The following is an 18,789-nucleotide window of genomic DNA, read 5'->3' as shown; positions in this document are numbered from 1 at the left end:
AACTGGTTTTATTTTCTGTAAAAATAGTCTCAACCACTCAGGTTAAAAACAAAACTGATGTTTTGATCCAGTATAGGCAAAGGCATAGGGATGAACTATGGAAATACAAAACCTGTAGAACTGAGAGAACCAAAATCTTTATAAGGAGCAGTCTAATCACAAGGTCAGTGCTGCGTGAGGGACCCTGTACTAAGTTCATGTGATTTTTGTCTTCTCTCAGCCCTGCATCTGGCTTGTGCGGGTCAGCACTTGCCTTGCATTATGTTTCTCCTGCAGTCGGGACTGAAGGATTCCCCAGACATAACGGGAACCCTGGCTCAGCAGCTCACAAAGAGAGCGGACATCCTTCAGTGCTTTGACCAAACAGTAATGACCTAAGAATGTTTCTAAAAGAAGGCAATAAACTGCATGGTGATTTATATCCTGCCTCCAAAATATCCAGTGTTTTCCATTTCCTCCTTTGACCTTCCTTTCTCCTGCACTCTCCCCTCCAGCTGAGAATTTCCCAAATTAGTAGGGTGCATCATGTAAGCACCAGGGGTCAAGAGACTAGATTCCTAGCGATATAGCTGGCACATTGTGAAATCCTGAGCATAATCATTATCTTTCCATAATCTGTATTTCATATTTTTTATACTTAAAGTGAGAATAGATAACCATTTATGAAATCAGTCTCTGGAATCCTTAGAGAAGCATATAACATGAGCATAATATAGTATACATACTTTTCTATCTGTATGTCTTACAATAAATATTATATGGTAGGGCAATGATAGTCATATTAAAAATATAACAAAAACTAAAATCCCTTTGCCATCAAGTCAATGCTGACCCATAGCAACCCTAAAGGACAGAGTAGAACTGTTCCATAGGGTTTCCAAGGACCACCTGGTAGATTCGAACTACCGACCTTTTGGTTAGGAGCCATAGTTCTTAACCACTACGCCACCAAGGTTTCCAAAAATATAACAAGTTACTATTAATGTAAGCCATAAAACATAATTAGTAGATTTAATTTCTTCTTTACTAGGCTTTTTCTTGACCATTATTACATGGTTTAACTTTCGTCTCACAGCCAGGAAGAAAATGTTTATAATCTGTTTTCACAAACATTTGCAATTAATAAAAACTTTTTTATATTCTAAGCACTGCTACTTAAGCTATAAAGTTTTCATCATTCTATTTTGACTCCCTTCAGGTAATAAATACACCTGGAAAATGCAACTAACATACTGCCAAAACTTTTCCAGCACCTGAGTTACCCACAGTTACATTTCCTCATCCTCCTACTAGAGCCTATGGTTGCTAAGGAATGAAACATTTGATAGTATAACTTTTTTAGACAGATTAAACATAGAATGAGTCTTGGGGCATTTGGATTCTTTTTCTGTTTCTTTCTCTCTCTCTCTTTCTTTCTTTCTGTCTCTCTCTTTCTTTCACAGTTTTCTCTGAGTTTTAAAACATAATTATTAGTCCAAGTCAGGCTTTTAAAAAATCTTATGCATCAGTCACAGGCCGGGGCGGTTTAACCTGTAAGCGTGGTATGCCCAGGCTTGCATTGAGCAAGGTACGCACAGGCTTAATTGTATTGACTTGCTAAGCTGTGGTGAGCAATTTCACATGGGTTGCACTACATCTTTGATGTGGTGGGGGACAGCTGAAATTGTTCCCTGCAGATTGGTGGGAAGGCACAATTGGGCCTGTCTCTCCCTTGTTTATTGGGTAATCCGGCCCTGATTCGCAAACGAGATTTGGTCCCCTTGTTCAGTGTAATCTAACAAGCACTGATTAAACATCCACCTTAGTCTCAGTATTGTGCTAGGCTTGGTAAATAACAAGAATTACTGGTTCTTGTTAATGATTCTCAGATGGCAATGAGCTGATTCCTATCCCTAACAACCAGACAAATGTTCTAGTATAAATGCAACTTGATTATACAGTCCTGTCTTGTGACCTTTATATCACACACTGTCTTTCTACATTTGCACTGATTCGAGATGTAATTACCATTTCCCTGGTGCTTCAAAGACATCTTTGTGTCCATGTCCTTTGGGTCTGAAGATGATCCTGTTAACATGGATATCCGTATGTGCAAGTAGGACAGAAAGATTGATGTGATCCTGACATCTTTTCTCCTTAGCGCACACATAAAGCAGCTTTTTATTTGCAGTTATTGTGTGCAAGGTCAGTTCACATTTGTAGCTTAGCTTCTACCCTTACGAACTGGCCAGTGATAATGGTATATCAATTACACTTTTGTTTCCAGTACTTCGAGATTTGATGTACCCCTGTAGTATAAATCTTGGTATTAGATGCTGCTGCTGAACTATCAAGAAGCCAGAGATGGCAATGATGATGATAACATTAATTGTGGCGAAGATAGTAGTAGTAATATAATATGTAGTTATATTAGTGACAAATATATATATGGATACAAAATATATAAATACAATAGAATATAAGTAATATTATTTTATTCATTATAATCGTATGATTTTATTTTAATAATTATATATTAATTCTAATGGAGATGACATTAATATTATTCCTTCACTTTTTGATTATAGTTACTGTCTTCAATTCCTTTCTTTACTTAAAATTCACCTCCTTGGTGAGGCCTTCCAAGGCTAGTCTATCTAAAATTTCATTCCTTCTTTCAACATTTAATATCTCCCTTCCCTAGTTTATTTTTTCTCCTTAGCATTTACCACTATCAGATATATGTTTTGATTTATTTTGTTTCCCCAATAGAATATAAGTTCTTTAAGCAGGAATTTTAGCCTCCTTTATTCACTACTAAGGAGCCCTGGTGGTGCAGTGGTTAAGTGCTCAACTGTTAACAGAAAGGTCAGCTGTTCAAGCCTACCATCCACTGTGCAGGAGAAAGATGTGACAGTCAGCTTCTGTAAAGATTTACAGCCTTGGAAACCCTATGGGGCAATTTTACTTTGTTGTATAGGATCGCTATGCGTAGCATCAACTTGACAGCAAGGGTTTGGTTTATTCGTGCAGTGGCTAAGAGTTCAGCTGCTAACCAAGAGGTCGGCAGTTCGAATCTACCAGCCGCTCCTTGGAAACTCTATGGGGCAGTTCTACCTCTGTCCTCTAGGGTCTCTATGAGTCAGAATCGACTCAATGGCGATGGGTTTGGTTTTATTTTATTTTATTTTATTTTTGTATCTATAGGGCCGAGAACTGTGCCTGGCACATAGTAAGTTTTAAATAATTATGTGGCCAATGAAAGAATGATAATGATTTGTTTACTGAGCACTTACTACATGCTAGATACTGTGTTATTCCCAACAGGGGTTAGGACTCCAACATATATTTTGGGGGACACAATTCAATCTATAACATACTATATTTATCCAATCCCCTAAGTTAGAAACCTGGGAGTCATTTATGTCTTTTCCCTGTACCATTAGCTCTAGTCAGTTCAATGTATTGGGTAGCCCCCTAATCTGTCTATTCTAGTCCATCCCTACTGTGGTTCCCAGGTTCAGGCCCTCATAGTCTCATCCCAGACCAATACCACAACAGCCTTCTAACTATTCCTCATGCTTCTAGTCTTGTGCTCCTCAAACCCATCCTCCACATAGCTGCCAGAGAGCTCTGACCAAGGGCATTGATTGCTCATCGTAGTTTAATGTATTTCTTCTCCCAGAGAACAAAGCTACACTTTTAGCAAGGACTTCCAACACCTTAGCCAAGACCCACTTCCATGGGGGCTTTTGGTAAAGCACACCTGATCCCTGGTAAATGTGTGTTATTAAGATTGATTAGAGAAGGTCACTGAAAAGAGATACAATTGCAATTGCAAAAAATTGCAATCATTCGAAAACACCTAGGACCTAACATATATTGCCAAAAAGAATTATACAAGAAAGTATTTACATGACAAAATGGGAAAGATTTACAAAATGGAAAATAAATTACAAAACCCAAACTGAAGAAAAATGAAAAAACTATGCGGAAGGAGCTCAGGTAATGCAAGAAGAGCTATCTAATTTAACCTGTGATGTTACTAGGACTTACCAGCAGAGGGCAGACCAGAAAATGTTCCTTTTGTCCTTTTTTTTTCGTAAAGGCTCATTGTAAAGTATGGAAAAGGCAGGAAATAACCCGTAATTCCAACACCCAGAAATAACCATTTATTTCCTCTCAGTCTTTCTAAATGCATATAGTTGAGATGATGCCGTACAGTGCAATTTTTTTCCCTAATTTTAATATACAATCATAACCTAATGTTCTTTAAAAAGTTTGTGAACTTTGTTTTGTTTTTAGTGTGCTTTAGGTGAAAGTTTGCAGAGCAAATTAGTTTCTCATTCAACAATTTATACACAAATTGTTTTGTAGCATTGGTTGCAACTCCCGCAATAACACTCTCCCCTTTCCCACCCTGGGTTCCCTGTTTCCCTCTGTCCGTTTTTCCTGTCCTTTCCTGCCTTCTTGTCATTGCTTTTGGGCAGGTGTTACCCATTTGGTCTCCTACACATAATTGAACTAAGAAGCACGTTTTTCACATGTGTTGTTGTTTTACACACGCACAAAAAAAAAAAAAGAAAAACACTGCCGTCAAGTCAATTCCGACTCATAGCGACCCTATAGGCCAGAGTAGAACTGCACTATAGAGTTTCCAAGGAGTGACTTATTAATTCAGACTGCCAGCTTTCAGTCAAGGTCTTAACCACTGCACCACCAGGCCTGTCTAATGTTTGGCTGAAGCATGTACTTCAGGAGTGGCTTCAGCTTCAAATTAAAAAGGTGTATGGGACATAGTCTTCTCTAGCACACATGGAACGTTCTCCAGAATAGACCCTATCTTAGGCCACAAAGCAACCCTCAACAAAATCCAAAACTCTCAGATAATACAAAGTATCTTCTCTGATCACAACACCATCAAAGCAGAAATTAACAACAGGAAGAGCAAGGGAAAAAATCAAATACATGGAAACTAAATAACACCCTGCTTAAAAACCACTGGGTAATAGAAGAAATCAAAGATGGAATAAAAAAAAATCCTAGAATCAAAGGAGAATGTAAACACATCATGTCAAAACCTTTGGGACACGGCAAAGGAAGTAGTACCCAGAGGTCAATTTATAGCAATGGATGCACACATCAAAAAAGAAGAAAGGGACAAAATCAAAACATTAGCTACACAGTTCTAACAAATAGAAAGAGAACAGCAATAGAAGCCCACAGCCGCCAGAAGAAAGGAAATAATAAAGATCAGAGCAGAAATAATTGAAGAAGAGAATAGAAAAACAATAGAAAGAGTGAACAAAACCAAAAGTTGGTTCTTTTGAAAGGATCAACAAAATTGACAAACCACTGGCCAAAGTGACAAAAGAAAAACAAGAGAGGAAGCAAATAACCCAAACAAGAAATGAACTGGGGGACGTTACAACAGACATAACTAAAATAAAAAGGATCATAACAGAGTACTACGAAAAACCATATACAACAAATTCGAAAACCTAGAGGAGATAGACAAATTTCTAGATATACACTACCTACCCAAATTAACACAAACTGACATTGAAAATCTGAACAGATCCATAATAAGAGAACAGATTGAAAGGGTAATATAATAACTCCCCCTCCAAAAAAAAAAAATGGACCCAGATGGCTCTACTGGAGAATTCTACCAAACATTCAGAAAAGAGCTTACAGCAGTACTACTCAAACTCAAATTATTTCAGAGCATAGAAAAGGATAGAATACTCCCGAACTCATTCTATGAAGCCAGTATAACTCTGATACCGAAACCAGGTAAAGACAACACAAAAAAAGAAAATTACAGACCAATATCACTCATGAACATAGACGCAAAAATTCTCAACAAAATTCTAGCCAATAGACAACTCTTCAGACAGGGATTAGGCTGGACTATGGGACAGAAAATGATACTGGTGAGGAGTGAGCTTCTCGGATCAAGTAGACACGTGAGACTATGTGGGCAGCTCCCGTCTGGAGGGGAAATGAGAAGGCAGAGGGAGTCAGAAGCTGGCCGAACAGACATGAAAATAGAGTGGAGACAAAAGGTGTGCTGTCTCATTAGGGGGAGAGCAACTAGGAGTATATAGCAAGGTGTATATAAATTTTCATATGAGAGACTGACTTGATTTGTAAACTTTCACTTAAAGCACAATGAAAAAATTTTTAAAAATCTAGCCAATAGAATTCAACATCATATCAAACAAATGATACACCACAAACAAGTACGATTCATACCAGGTATGCAAGGATGGTTCAACATTAGTCAATCAATGTAATCGGACACATAAATAAAACAAAAGAAAGAATCGTATGATCATCTCAATTGACACAGAAAAGGTGGACGAAGTCCAATACTCATTCCTGATAAAAACTCTCAATAAAATAGTTATAGAAGGGAAATTCCTCAACATAATAAAGTGCATCTATATAAAACCAAAAGCCAACATCCTTCTTTTTTTAATTTTCATTTCTTTTTTTTCTTTATTGTGCTTTAGCTGAAAGTTTCCAGCTCAAGTTAATTTCTCATACAAACATTTCTACACATATTGTTACATGACACTAGTTGCAGTCCCTATAATGTGACAGCATACTCCCCCTTTCCACCCCAGGTTTCCCCTGTCCATCCAACTAGCTCCTGTCGCTTCCTGCCTTCTCATTCTGTCTCCAGACAGTTGCTACCCATTTTGTCCTGTGTATCTCCTTGAACAGAGAGGCATGCTCTTTATAAATATTATTTTATGTTTTATAGTCCAGTCTGATCTTTCTCTGAAGAGAAGGCTTCGGGAATGGTTTTAGTTCTGGGTTAACAAAGTGTCTGGGGGCCATGGCTTTGGGAGTTCCTCCAGTCTCAGATCATTAACTCTAGTCTTTTTACATAAATTTGAGTTTTGCTCCACATTTTCCTCCTGCTCCATCAGGGAGCTGTTGTGTGCCCTGTCAGAGTAGTCATTGGTGGTACCCAGGCACCATCTAGTTCTGGTCTTAGGCTGATGGAGTCTCTGGTTTATGTGGCCCTTTTGTCTCTTGGGCCAGTATTTTCCTTGTGTCTTTGGTGTTCTTCATTCTCCTTTGCTTCAAGTGGGTTTGGAACAGTTGATGCATCTGAGCTGGCCACTTGCAAGCTTTTGACACCCCAGACTTCACTCAACAAAGTGGGATGCAGAACATATTCTCAATAAACTTCGTTATGCCAGTTAACCTACATGTCCCCTGAAACCATAGTCCTCAGACCCCAGCCCCAGCAACTCTGCCCCTCAAAGTGTTTGATTGTATCTAGGACTTCTTAGCATTTACTTTAGTCCAGTTGCGCGGACTTCCCTGTATTGTGTGTTGTCCTTCCCATCACCTAAGATGATTCTTGTCTACTGTCTAGTTAGTGAATTACCCTCTCCCTCCCTCCAAATCCTTGTAACCATCAAAGAATGTCGTCCTCTGTGTTGAAAGCTTTTCTTGAGTTCTTATAATAGTGGTCTTATACAATATTTGTCCTTTTGTGACTGACTAATTTCACTAAACATAATGCCCTCCAAATTCAATCCATGCTGTGAGATGTTTCACAGATTCGTCATTGTTCTTTATCGTTGCATAGTATTCAATAGTGTGTAGGTACCATAATTTGTTTATTAATTCGTCAATTGATGGACACCTAAGTTGTTTCCATTTTTTTCCTATTATGAACAGTGCTGTAATGAACATGGGTATGCATATATCTATTCGTGTGATGGCTCTTATTTCTCTAGAGTATATTCCAAGGAGTGAGATTGCTGGATCCTACACTAATTCTATTTCTAGCTTTGTAAGGAAGCACCAAATCGATTTCCAAAGTAGTTGTACTATTTTACATTCCCACCAGCAGCGTGTAAGTGTTCCAGCCTCTCTACAACCTCTCCAACATTTATTATTTTGGATTAATGCTAGCCTTGTTGGGGTAAGATGGTATCTCATTGTACTTTTGATTTGCATTTCTCTAATGGCTAATGATCATGATTATTTCCTCATGTATCCGTTAGCTGCTTGAATGTCTTCTTTGGTGAACTACCTCTTCATATCCTTTGCCCATTTTTTTGTTTTGTTTTGTTTTGTTTCTTAGTTTTTCTTTTGTTACAAACAGTGCTATTGTGAACATTCTCATCAACATCTCCTGGTACATTTTCTTATATATTTTTTTCTTTATTGTACTTGACATGAAGGTTTACAGAAGAAACCAGTTTCTCTTTAATCAGGTAGTATGCATATTGTTTCATGACATTTGTTATCAACCCCACGACATGTCAACACTCTCCCTTCTCAGCCTTGGGTTCCTTTTTACCAGCTTTCCTGTCCCCTCTTGCCTTCTAGTCCTTGCTCCTTGCCTGGTGTGCCCCTTTGGTCTCATTTTATGGGCCTGTCTAATCTTTGGCTGAAGGGTAAACCTCGGGAGTGACTTCATTACTGAGCTTAAAGGGTGTCTCGGGGCCATACTCTTGGGGTTTCTCCAGTCTCTGTCAGACCAGTCAGTCTGGTCTTTTGTTTGTTTGTTTTTTTGTTTGTTTTAGTTAGATTTTGTTCTACATTTTCCTCCAGCTCTGTCTGAGACCCTCTATTGTGATCGCTGTCAGATCCTTTGTCCATTTTTTAATTGAGTTATTTATCTTTCTGTTGTTGAGGTTTTGCAGCATCTTACAGATTTTAGAGAATAAACCCTGATCAGATATGTCATAGCCAAAAATATTTTCCCAGTCTGGAGATTGTCTTTTTATTCTTTTGGTGAAGTCTTTTGATGAGCATAAGTGTTTGATTTTTAGGAGCTCCCAGTTACCTAGTTTCTCTTCTGGTGTTTGTGCATCGTTAGTTATGGTTTATATTCTGTTGATGCCATGTATTAGGGCTCCTAGCGTTGTCCCTATTTTTTCTTCCATGATATTTATCATTTCAGAATTTATATTTAGGCCTTTGATCCATTTTGAGTTAGTTGTTGTACATGGTGTGAGGTATGGGCCTTCTTTCATTTTTTTTGCAAATGGATATCCAGTTATGCCAGCACCATTTGTTAAAGAGGCTGTCTTTTCCCCATTTAACGGACTTTGGACCTTTGTCAAATATCTGCTGCTCATAGGTGGATGGGTTTATGTCTGGATTCTCAATTCTGTTCCATTGCTCTATGTGTCTGTTGTTGTACCAGTACCAGGTTGTTTTGACTACTCTGGCAGTATAATAGGTTCTAAAATCAAGTAGCATGAGGCCTCCCACTTTGTTCTTCTTCAGTAATGCTTTATTTACCCAGGGCCTCTTACATTTCCATATGAAGTTGGTGATTTGTTACTCCATTTTGTTAAAAAATGTCAGTGGAATATGGATTGGGATTGCATTGTATCTATAGATTGCTTTGGGTGGAATTGACATTTTCACAGTGTTGAGTCATCCTATCCATGAGCAAGGTATGTTTTTCCACTTACGTAGGTCTCTTTTGGTTTCTTGCAGTAGTGTCTTATAGTTTTCTTTCTATAGGTTTTTTATGTCTCTGGTTAGATTTATTCCTAAGTATATTATGTTCTTGGGGGCTATTGTAAATGGTATTGATTGGGTGATTCCTCTTTGAAGTTCTCCTTATTGGTTTAGAGGACTCCAACTAATTTTTGTATGTTTATCTTGAATCCTGTTGTTGTTGTTGTTGTTAGGTGCTGTCGAGTCGGTTCCGACTTATAGCGACACTGTGCACAACAGAACGAAACACTGATCCTGCGCCATCCTCAAAATCGTTGTTATGCTTGAGCTCATTGTTGCAGCCACTGTGTCAGTCCACCTCGTCGAGGGTCTTGCTCATTTCCGCTGACCCTGTACTCTGCCTAGCATGATGTCCTTCTCCGGGGACTGATCCCTCCTGACAACACGTCCAAAGTATGTAAGACGCAGTCTCGCCATCCTTGCCTCTAAGGAGCATTCTGGCCACACTTTTTCCAAGACAGACTTGTTCGTTCTATTGGCAGTCCATGGTATATTTAATATTCTTTGCCAACGCCACAATTCAAAGGCGTCAATTCTTCTTCAGTTTTCCTTATTCATTGTCCAGCTTTCACACGCATATGATGTGACTGAAAATACCATGGCTTGGGTCAGGCACACCTTAGTCTTCAAGGTGACATCTTTGCACTTCAACACGTTCAAGAGGTCCTTTGCAGCAGATTTACCCAATGCAATGCGTCTTTTGATTTCTTGACTGCTGCCTCCATGGCTGTTGATTCTGGATCCAAGTAAAATGAGATCCTTGACAACTTCAATCTTTTCTCCGTTTATCACGATGTTGCTCATTGGTCCAGTTGTGAGGATTTTGGTTTTCTTTATCTTGAGGTGCAATCCATACTGAAGGCTGTGGTCTTTGATCTTCATTAGTAAGTGCTTCAAGTCATCTTCACTTTCAGCAAGCAAGGTTGTGTCATCTGCATAACACAGGTTGTTAATGAGTCTTCCTCCAATCCTGATGCCCCATTCTTCTTCATACAGTCCAGCTTCTCGTATTATTTGCTCAGCATACAGATTAAATGGGTATGGTGAAAGAATACAACCCTGATGCACGCCTTTCCTGACTTTAAACCAATCATATCCCCTTGTTCTGTCCAAACAACTGCTTCTTGATCTATGTAAAGATTCCTCATGAGCACGATTAAGTGTTCTGGAATTCCCATTCTTCGCAATGTTACCCATAATTTGTTATGATCCACACAGTCGAATGCCTTTGCATAATCAATAAAACACAGGTAAACATCCTTCTGCTGTTCTCTGCTTTCAGCCAGGATCCATCTGACATCAGCAACGATATCCCTGGTTCCACGTCCTCTTCTGAAATCGGCCTGAATTTCTGGCAGTTCCCTGTTGATATACTGCTACAGCTGTTTTTGAATGATCTTCAGCAAAATTTTGCTTGTGTGTGATATTAATGATATTGTTCTATAATTTCCACATTCGGTTGGATCACCTTTCTTGGGAATAGGCATGAATATGGATCTCTTCCAGTCAGTTGGCCAGGAAGCTGTCTTCCATATTTCTTGGCATAGACGAATGAGCACTTCCAGCGCTGCATCTGTTTGTTGAAACATCTCAATTGATATTTCATCAATTCCTGGAGGCTTGTTTTTCGCCAGTGCCTTCAGAGCAGCTTGGACTTCTTCCTTCAGTACCATGATCATATGCCACCTCTTGAAATGGTTGAATATTGACTAATTCTTTTTGGTATGATAATTCTGTGTATTCTTTCCATCTTCTTTTGATGCTTCCTGCGTCATTTAATATTTTCCCCATGGAATCCTTCACTATTGCAACTTGAGGCTTGAATTTTTCCTTCAGTTTTTTCAGCTTGAGAAACACCGAGCGTGTTCTTTCCTTTTTGTTTTCCATCTCCAGCTCTTTGCACATGTCGTTATAATATTTTACTTTGTCTTCTCCAGAGGCCCTTTGAAATCTTCTGTTCAATTCTTTTACTTCATCAATTCTTCCTTTTGCTTTAGCTGCTCAACGCTCAAGAGCAAGATTCAGAGTCTCCTCTAACATCCATCTTGGTCTTTTCTTTCTTTCCTGTCTTTTCAGTGACCTCTTGCTTTCTTCATGTGTAATGTCCTTGATGTCATTCCACAACTCATCTGGTCTTTGGTCACTAGTGTTCAATGTGTCAAATCTATTCTTCAGATGGTCTCTAAATTCGGGGGGGATAAACTCAAGGTCATATTTTGGCTCTCATGGACTTGCTCTGATTTTCTTCAGTTTCAGCTTGAACTCGCATATGAGCAATTGATGGTCTGTTCCACAGTCAGCCCCTGGCCTTGTTCTGACTGATGATATTGAGCTTTTCCATCGTCTCTCTCCACAGATGTAGTCAATTTGATTTCTGTGTGTTCCATATGGCGAGGTCCATGTGTATAGTCGCCATTTATGTTAGTGAAAGAAGGTATCTGCAATGAAGAAGTCGTTGGTCTTGCAAAATTCTGTCATTCGATCTCCAGCGTTATTTCTATCACCAAGGCCATATTTTCCAACTACTGATCTTTCTTCTTTGTTTCCAACTTTCGCGTTCCAATCGCCAGTAATTATCAATGCATCTTGATTGCCTGTTCGATCAATTTCAGACTGCAGCAGCTGATAAAAATCTTCTATTTCTTCATCCTTGGTCCTAGTGGTTGGTGCGTAAATTTGAATAATAGTTGTATTAACTGGTCTTCTGTGTAGGCATATGGATACTGACCTATCACTGACAGCGTTGTACTTCAGGATACATCTTGAAACGTTCTTTTTGACGATTAATGCAACACCATTCCTCTTCAAGTTGTCATTCCCAGCATAGTAGACCATATGATTGTCTGATTCAAAATGGCCAATACCAGTCCATTTCAGCTCACTAATGCCTAGATATCGATGTTTATGCGTTGCATTTCATTTTTGACGATTTCCAGTTTTCCTACATTCATACTTTGTACATTCCAGGTTCTGATTATTAGTGGATGTTTGCAGCTGTTTGTTCTTATTTTGAGTCTTGCCACATCAGGAAATGAAGGTCCCGAAAGCTTTACTCCATCCACGTCATAAATGTCTACTCTACTTTGAGGAGGCAGCTCTTCCCCCATCATGTTTTGAGTGCCTTCCAACCTGGGGTGCTCATCTTCCAGCACTATATCAGACAATGTTCTGCTGCTATGCGTAAGTTTTTCACTGGCTAATGCTTTTCAGAAGTAGACTTCCAGGTCCTTCTTCCTAGTCTGTCTTAGTCTGGAAGCTCAGCTGAAACCTGACCTCCATGGATGACCCTACTGGTAACTGACTACTGGTGGCAAAGCTTCCAGAATCACAGCAACAGACAAGCCCCTACAGTATGACAAATTGGCAGACACGTGGGGGTGAATCCTGATACTATGTCGAAATCTTCTGTTACTACCAATAGTTTTCTTGTGGAGTCTTTGGGGTTTTCTGTGTATGAGATCATATCATCTGCAAATAGAGATACTTTTACTTCTTTCTTACTAATTTGGATGCCCTTTTTTTCTTTTTCTTGCCTTATTTTTCTGGCTAGGACCTCCAGCACAATGTTGAATGAAAGTGATGATAAAGGGCATCTTTGTCTGGTTCCTGTTCTTAAGGGGAATGCTTTCAGACTCCATTTAGGATGATGTTGGCTTTGTATGAATGCCCTTTATTATGCTGAGGAATTTCCCTTCTATTCCTATTTTGCTGAGAGTCTTTAACATGAATGGGTGTTGGACTTTGTCAAATGCCTTTTCTGCATCAATTGATGAGATCATGTGGTTCTTACCTTTTTGTTTTATTTATTTGATGGAGTACATTGATTGTTTTTCTAATGTTGAACCATCCCTGCATACCTGGTATGAATTGCACTTGGTCATGGTGAATTATTTTTTTGATATGTCGTTGGATTTTATTGGCTAGAATTTTGTTGAGGATTTTTATGTCTATGTTCATGAGGGATATAGGACTGTAATTTTCTTTTTGTGTTGTGTCTTTACCTGGTTTTGGTATAAGGGATATACTGGCTTCATAGAATGAGTTCGGGAGTATTTCATCCTTTTATATGCTCTGAAATACCTTTAGTGGTACTGGTGTTGACTCTTCTCTGGTGTTAACTCTTCTCTTCTCCAATGAAGCAGTCAGGGCCAGGATGCTTTTTTGGGGGAGTATTTTAATTACCTCTTTTATGTCTTCTTTTGTTATAGCTTTATTTAGTTCTACCTCAGTTAGTATTAGCTTAGGTAGGTAGTGTGTTTCTGGATGTTTGACCATTTTCTCTAGGTGTTCAAATTTGCTGGGGTACAATTTTTCATACTGTTCTGTTATTCTTTTAATCTCAGTTGGATCTGTTGTTATATCACCCATCTCATTTTTATTTGGGTTATTTTCTTCCTCCCTGTTTTTCTTTTGTCAGTTTAGCCAGTGGTTTTTCAATTTTGTTGATCTTTTCAAAGAACTAGTTATTGGTCTGGTTAACTATTTCAGGTGTTTTTCTATTCTCTATTTTATTTATTTCTGATCTAGTTTTTATTATTTTCTCTCTTCTGGTGCCCGAGGGCTTCTTTTGCTGCTCTCTTTCTGTTCATTCAAGTCATAGGATTAATGTTTTGACTTCGTCAGTTTCATCTTTTTGGATGTGTGCATTTACTGCTATTGATTGACCTCTAAGCACTGTATTTGCTGTGTCCCCAAGGTTCTGGTAGGATGTGTTTTCATTTCTCATTTGATCCTGTGAATTTCTTTATTCTGTCCTTGATTTCTCCTACAACCTAGTAGTTTTTAAGCAAGATGTTGTTCAGTCTCCATGTATTTGATTTTTTTTTTTCCCTGCTTTCTCTGTTATTGGTTTCTACTTTATAGCTTTATTCTCAGAAAAGATGCTTTGGATTCTGTCAAAGCTTGCCTCATGGCCTAATATGTGATCTCTTCTGAAGAATGTTCTATGTGTGTTGAAAAAGAAAGTATACTTGGCTGCTCTTGGGTGGAGTGTTCTGTATATGTTCATGAGATCAAGTTGGTTGTGTTATTTAGATCTTCCATGTCTTTATTGAGCCTCTTTTGGGAAGGTCTGTCTTTCACCAAAAGTGGCATGTTGAAGTCTCCTACTGTTTTTGTGGAGCTGTCTATTTCTCTTTTCAATGCTGTGAGAGTTTGTTTTATGTATTTTGGAGCCCTGTTGTTGGGTGTGTAAATATTTATTATGGTTATGTCCTCCTGGTATATTGACCCTTTAATCATTATATAGTGTCGTTCCTTATCCTTTGTGGTAGATTTTCCTTTGAAGTCTATTTTGTTGGAGATTAATATTGCCTAATATTTTTTGATTGTTGTTTGCTTGATATATTTTTTTCCATCCTTTGAGTTTTTGTTTGTTTGTGTCTTTGAGTTTAAGATGTGTCTCTTGTAGGCAGCATATAGACGGATCATTTTGTTTTTTTTTTTTTAATCCATTCTGCCACTCTCTCTTTATTGGTGCATTTAGTCCATTTACATTCAGCATAATTATTGATAGGTATGAGTGTTTTTTTTGAGTGTAGTGCTGCCATTTTGATGTGTATTTTTTTCTGTGTTGTTGACAGTTTCTTTGTTCCACTTAATTTTCTGTGGTGAGTCATTTTTCTTTATGTATTTTCTTTTCATCTTTTTCATTGTTGATTTTGTATTTGTTGAGTCTTTATGTTTTTCTGGTTTTTTATTTTGCAACTTAGGGTTGTTAGTTTCCTTTCTGGTTACCTTAATTGTTTATCTCTATTTTTCTAAGTTTAAAACAGTCTTTTTTATTTCTTGATATCGCCTTGACTTCCTCTCATTTGGAAGATCTATGACTGCATTATTTAGTCCTTCTTTTTTGTTTTAATTGTGTTATCTTTTACATATTGACTCTGTTTCCCTATATTCAGTGTTTTAGCTCTGATTTATTTTTGTGATTTCCCTATCTGAGTTGATATCTGCTTGTTCTGTCCTGTGTTCTGGTCTGATGTTACTGATTCTCTAACTGGAGGACTGCCTTTAGTATTTCTTGTAATTTGGTTTGGTTTTTACAGATTCCTATAACTTCCATTTATCTGGAAATGCCCTAATATCACTATCATATTTGAGAGACAGTTTTGCTGGATATGTAATTCCTGGCTGGTACAACGAGAGACACATTGACCAATGGAACAGAACTGAGAACCCAAATGTACATTCATCCACCTATGGTCACCTGATCTTTGACAAGGTCCATCAAATCGGGAAAAGACAGTCTTTTTAACAAACCGTGCCGTTAAAACTGGATGTCTATCTGCAAAAAAATAAAACAGGACCCATAACTCACACCATCCACAAGAACTAGTTCAAAATGGACCAAAGACCTAAATATAAAACCAAAAACTATAGAAGTCATAGAAGAAAAAAAATAGGATCAATGCTAGAGGCCCTCATACACAGCATTAACAGGATACAAACCATAACTACAACATACAAACTCCAGAAGATAAGCTAGATAATTGGGATCTTCTAAAAATTAAACACTTATGCTCATCAAAAGACTTCACCAAAAGAGTAAAAAGAGAACCTACAGACTAGGGGAAAAATTTGACTAGGACAAATCTGACAAATGTCTAATCTCTAAAATCTGCAGGAAAATCCAACACCTCTACAACAAAAAGGCAAATAATCCAATTAAAAATGGAAAAAGGAAATGAACAGGTACTTCACCATAGAAGATATTTAAGTGGCTAACAGACACATGAGGAAATGCTCGTGATCACTAGCCATTTGAGAGATGCAAATCAAAACCACAGTGTGATACCATATGTGCAAGCGTTACTGGCACAAAAAAAAAAAAAAAAACAGAAAATACCAAATATTGGAGAGGCTGTGAGGAGATTGGAACTTTTGCTGGTGGGAATGCAAAATAGTACAACCATTTTAGAAAATAATATGGCACCTCCTTAGAAAGCTAGAAATAGAAATACCATATGATCCAGCAATCCTACCCCTAGGAATATATCCTAGAGAAATAACAGCCGTCACACAAATAGACATATGCACACCCATGTTCGTTGCAGCATTATTCACAACAGCAAAAAAAAATGGAAACAACACAGATGCCCATCAACAGATGAATGGATAAGCAAACTATGGTACATACCAATGGAGTACTACACAATGAGAAAAAACAATAATGAATCTGTGAAGCATTTCACAACGTGGTTGAATTTGGAGGAGATTATGCCAGTGAAATAAATCAATCTCAAAAAGACTAATAATATATGAGACCACTGCTATAAAAACTTATGAAAAGGTTTATACACCAAAAGAAACCATTTTTGATGGTTACAAGGAGGGGGGTGGGGATGGAAAATCACTAAATAGACAATAGATAACTGGTAACTTTGGTGAAGGGTAAGACAGTACACAATACTGGGGAAGCCAGTACAACTTGTCCAAGGCAAGGTAATGGATGATCCATAGACACATTCAAACTCCCTGAGGGACCAAATTACTGGGCTGAGGACTGTGGGGACCATGGTCTCAGGGAACATCTAGCTCCATTGGCACAACATAGTTTAAAAGAAAATGTTCTACATTCCACTCTGGTGAGTAGCACCTGGGGTCCTAAAAGCTTGTGAGTAGCTATCTAAGATACTCCACTAATCTCATTCCATCTGGAGCAAGGGAGAATGAAGAAAACCAAAGGCACAAGGGAAAGATTAGTCCAAAGGACTAATGGACTACAACTACCACAGACTGAGTCCAGCACAACTAGATGGTGCCCAGCTACCACCACTGACTGCTCTGACAGGGATCACGATAGAGGATCCTGAACAGAGCTGGAGAAAAATGTAGAACAAAATTCTAACTCACAAAAAGAAGACCAGACTTACTGGCCTGACAGAAACTGGAGAAAGCCTAAGAGCATGGCCCCTGGACATGCTTTTAGCTCAGTAATGAAGTCACTCCTGAGGTTCACCCTTCAGCCAAAGATTAGACAGGCCCATAAAACAAAACAAAGGACACACATGATCCACTTACATGAAATGACAAGAATAGGCGAATGGGGAGGTGGGACCAAGATGGCAGAGTAGTCAGATGCTTCTTTGGTCCCTCTTATAACAAAGACCCAAAAGAGACAAATGAATCGATTATATATGACAATCTAGGAATCCCGAACATCAAAGGTAAAGATGAGGAATTGGATTGAGTGGCAGGGGGAGGGAGAGACAGTTCAGAAGCAGCAGGTAGTTGACAGACCTGACCTGGCGGGAACCAGCACCCTGAAGTCCGGATCATCTGGCACAACCAGTGAGGCAAGCAGTGGCGCTCAGGACATTTTTTCCACATTGGGAAAGACCCAGCAGTGCAGAGTCTCCTCAAGCCTCTGGAACCAGTGAAAAGCTGCGGTCAATCAGCAAAAGATAATTATGTGCATCTAACCTACTGCAAGGATCAAAAAAACACCCCTTTGGGAAAAACCTGTCTCCCATGTACCTGCCCACTCCCTACTCTGCACTAGGCCCCACTGGCTTCAGAGATTATTGTGTCCCCTGGACCAGAAGTAGGACCTGTCATGTGACCTGAGCCGTTCTCCCCGCCTTGGAGAAGTAACAAATTAGCAAACAGGAAAAAATAATCTGCCAGCAACCCTAAGCCAGGAACTGATGGCAGGCACAGACCCTTTGCCTTCGCACAGGCATAAGGGGTCCACAGACTTTGAATGCATTTCACCCCTACATAGACCTGTGTGGGCCCTCGTTAGCACAGTACACAGGGTATATACCTGAAGCCTAACTTCAACTGTATCAGCTATATGGTGGAGTGGCAGGTTCCTGACATTTGACATTGCTTATTAAGCAGGGTGCTTACCTACCCACATCAGGGGCTTGAGGACTGGTGGCTCCATCCGTGCCACCTAGCCACCCACGACAGGGGTCCAGGAATAAGTGGTGCCTCCCAATCTCCTTACAGTCAACAGCATTGGGTGCCCATGGTCCAGCTGCAAAACCCACCCACCTATGTGCTCTAGGCAACAGAGATATGCTTTCCTCCCAGACACTCAGGGGCAGCTGTCATCCCCCTCTCTGGCTCAGCACATAATCCCCTACTGCAACTAGGTACCTGTGCCTACACCGATCGCCCCTGCCCATCTAGGATTGTATACGGGCAGAGGTGATTGGTGTAGGCACAGGTGACTGACCATCTGGACACCTGAGCTGAATCCACACATGAAAAGTAAACTCCTTGGCTCACCTACCTAGTAACAGATCTAACTACCTGGTGACAGGATGTTAGCACATCAAAGGACCCAATAATCAA

At 39.1% G+C, this 18,789-nt stretch overlaps 1 protein-coding gene across 3 annotated transcripts in view; it reads left to right on the top strand.

Moving 5' to 3' along the window:
- ANKRD16 (ankyrin repeat domain 16) overlaps positions 1-18,789 on the top strand; it is a 60,843-nt gene that overhangs the window by 16,658 nt on the left and 25,396 nt on the right. Inside the window, exon 8 of one of the 3 annotated variants that reach the window (XM_064284826.1) lies at positions 221-2,052. The exons of 1 other annotated variant lie outside the window; for it this stretch is intronic. In XM_064284826.1, the coding sequence (XP_064140896.1) occupies positions 221-378 (158 nt within the window). In that variant the 3' untranslated portion in view covers positions 379-2,052. Of the gene's footprint in view, positions 1-220; positions 2,053-18,789 lie in introns of those variants that run through there. One more of the 3 variants, XM_023548951.2, reaches the window with a different exon arrangement.

Source organism: Loxodonta africana, chromosome 4, assembly GCF_030014295.1.
Source record: "Loxodonta africana isolate mLoxAfr1 chromosome 4, mLoxAfr1.hap2, whole genome shotgun sequence".
In the NCBI taxonomy this organism is placed as follows: domain Eukaryota; kingdom Metazoa; phylum Chordata; class Mammalia; order Proboscidea; family Elephantidae; genus Loxodonta; species Loxodonta africana.
This window is presented reverse-complemented; position numbering and strand designations above follow the sequence as displayed.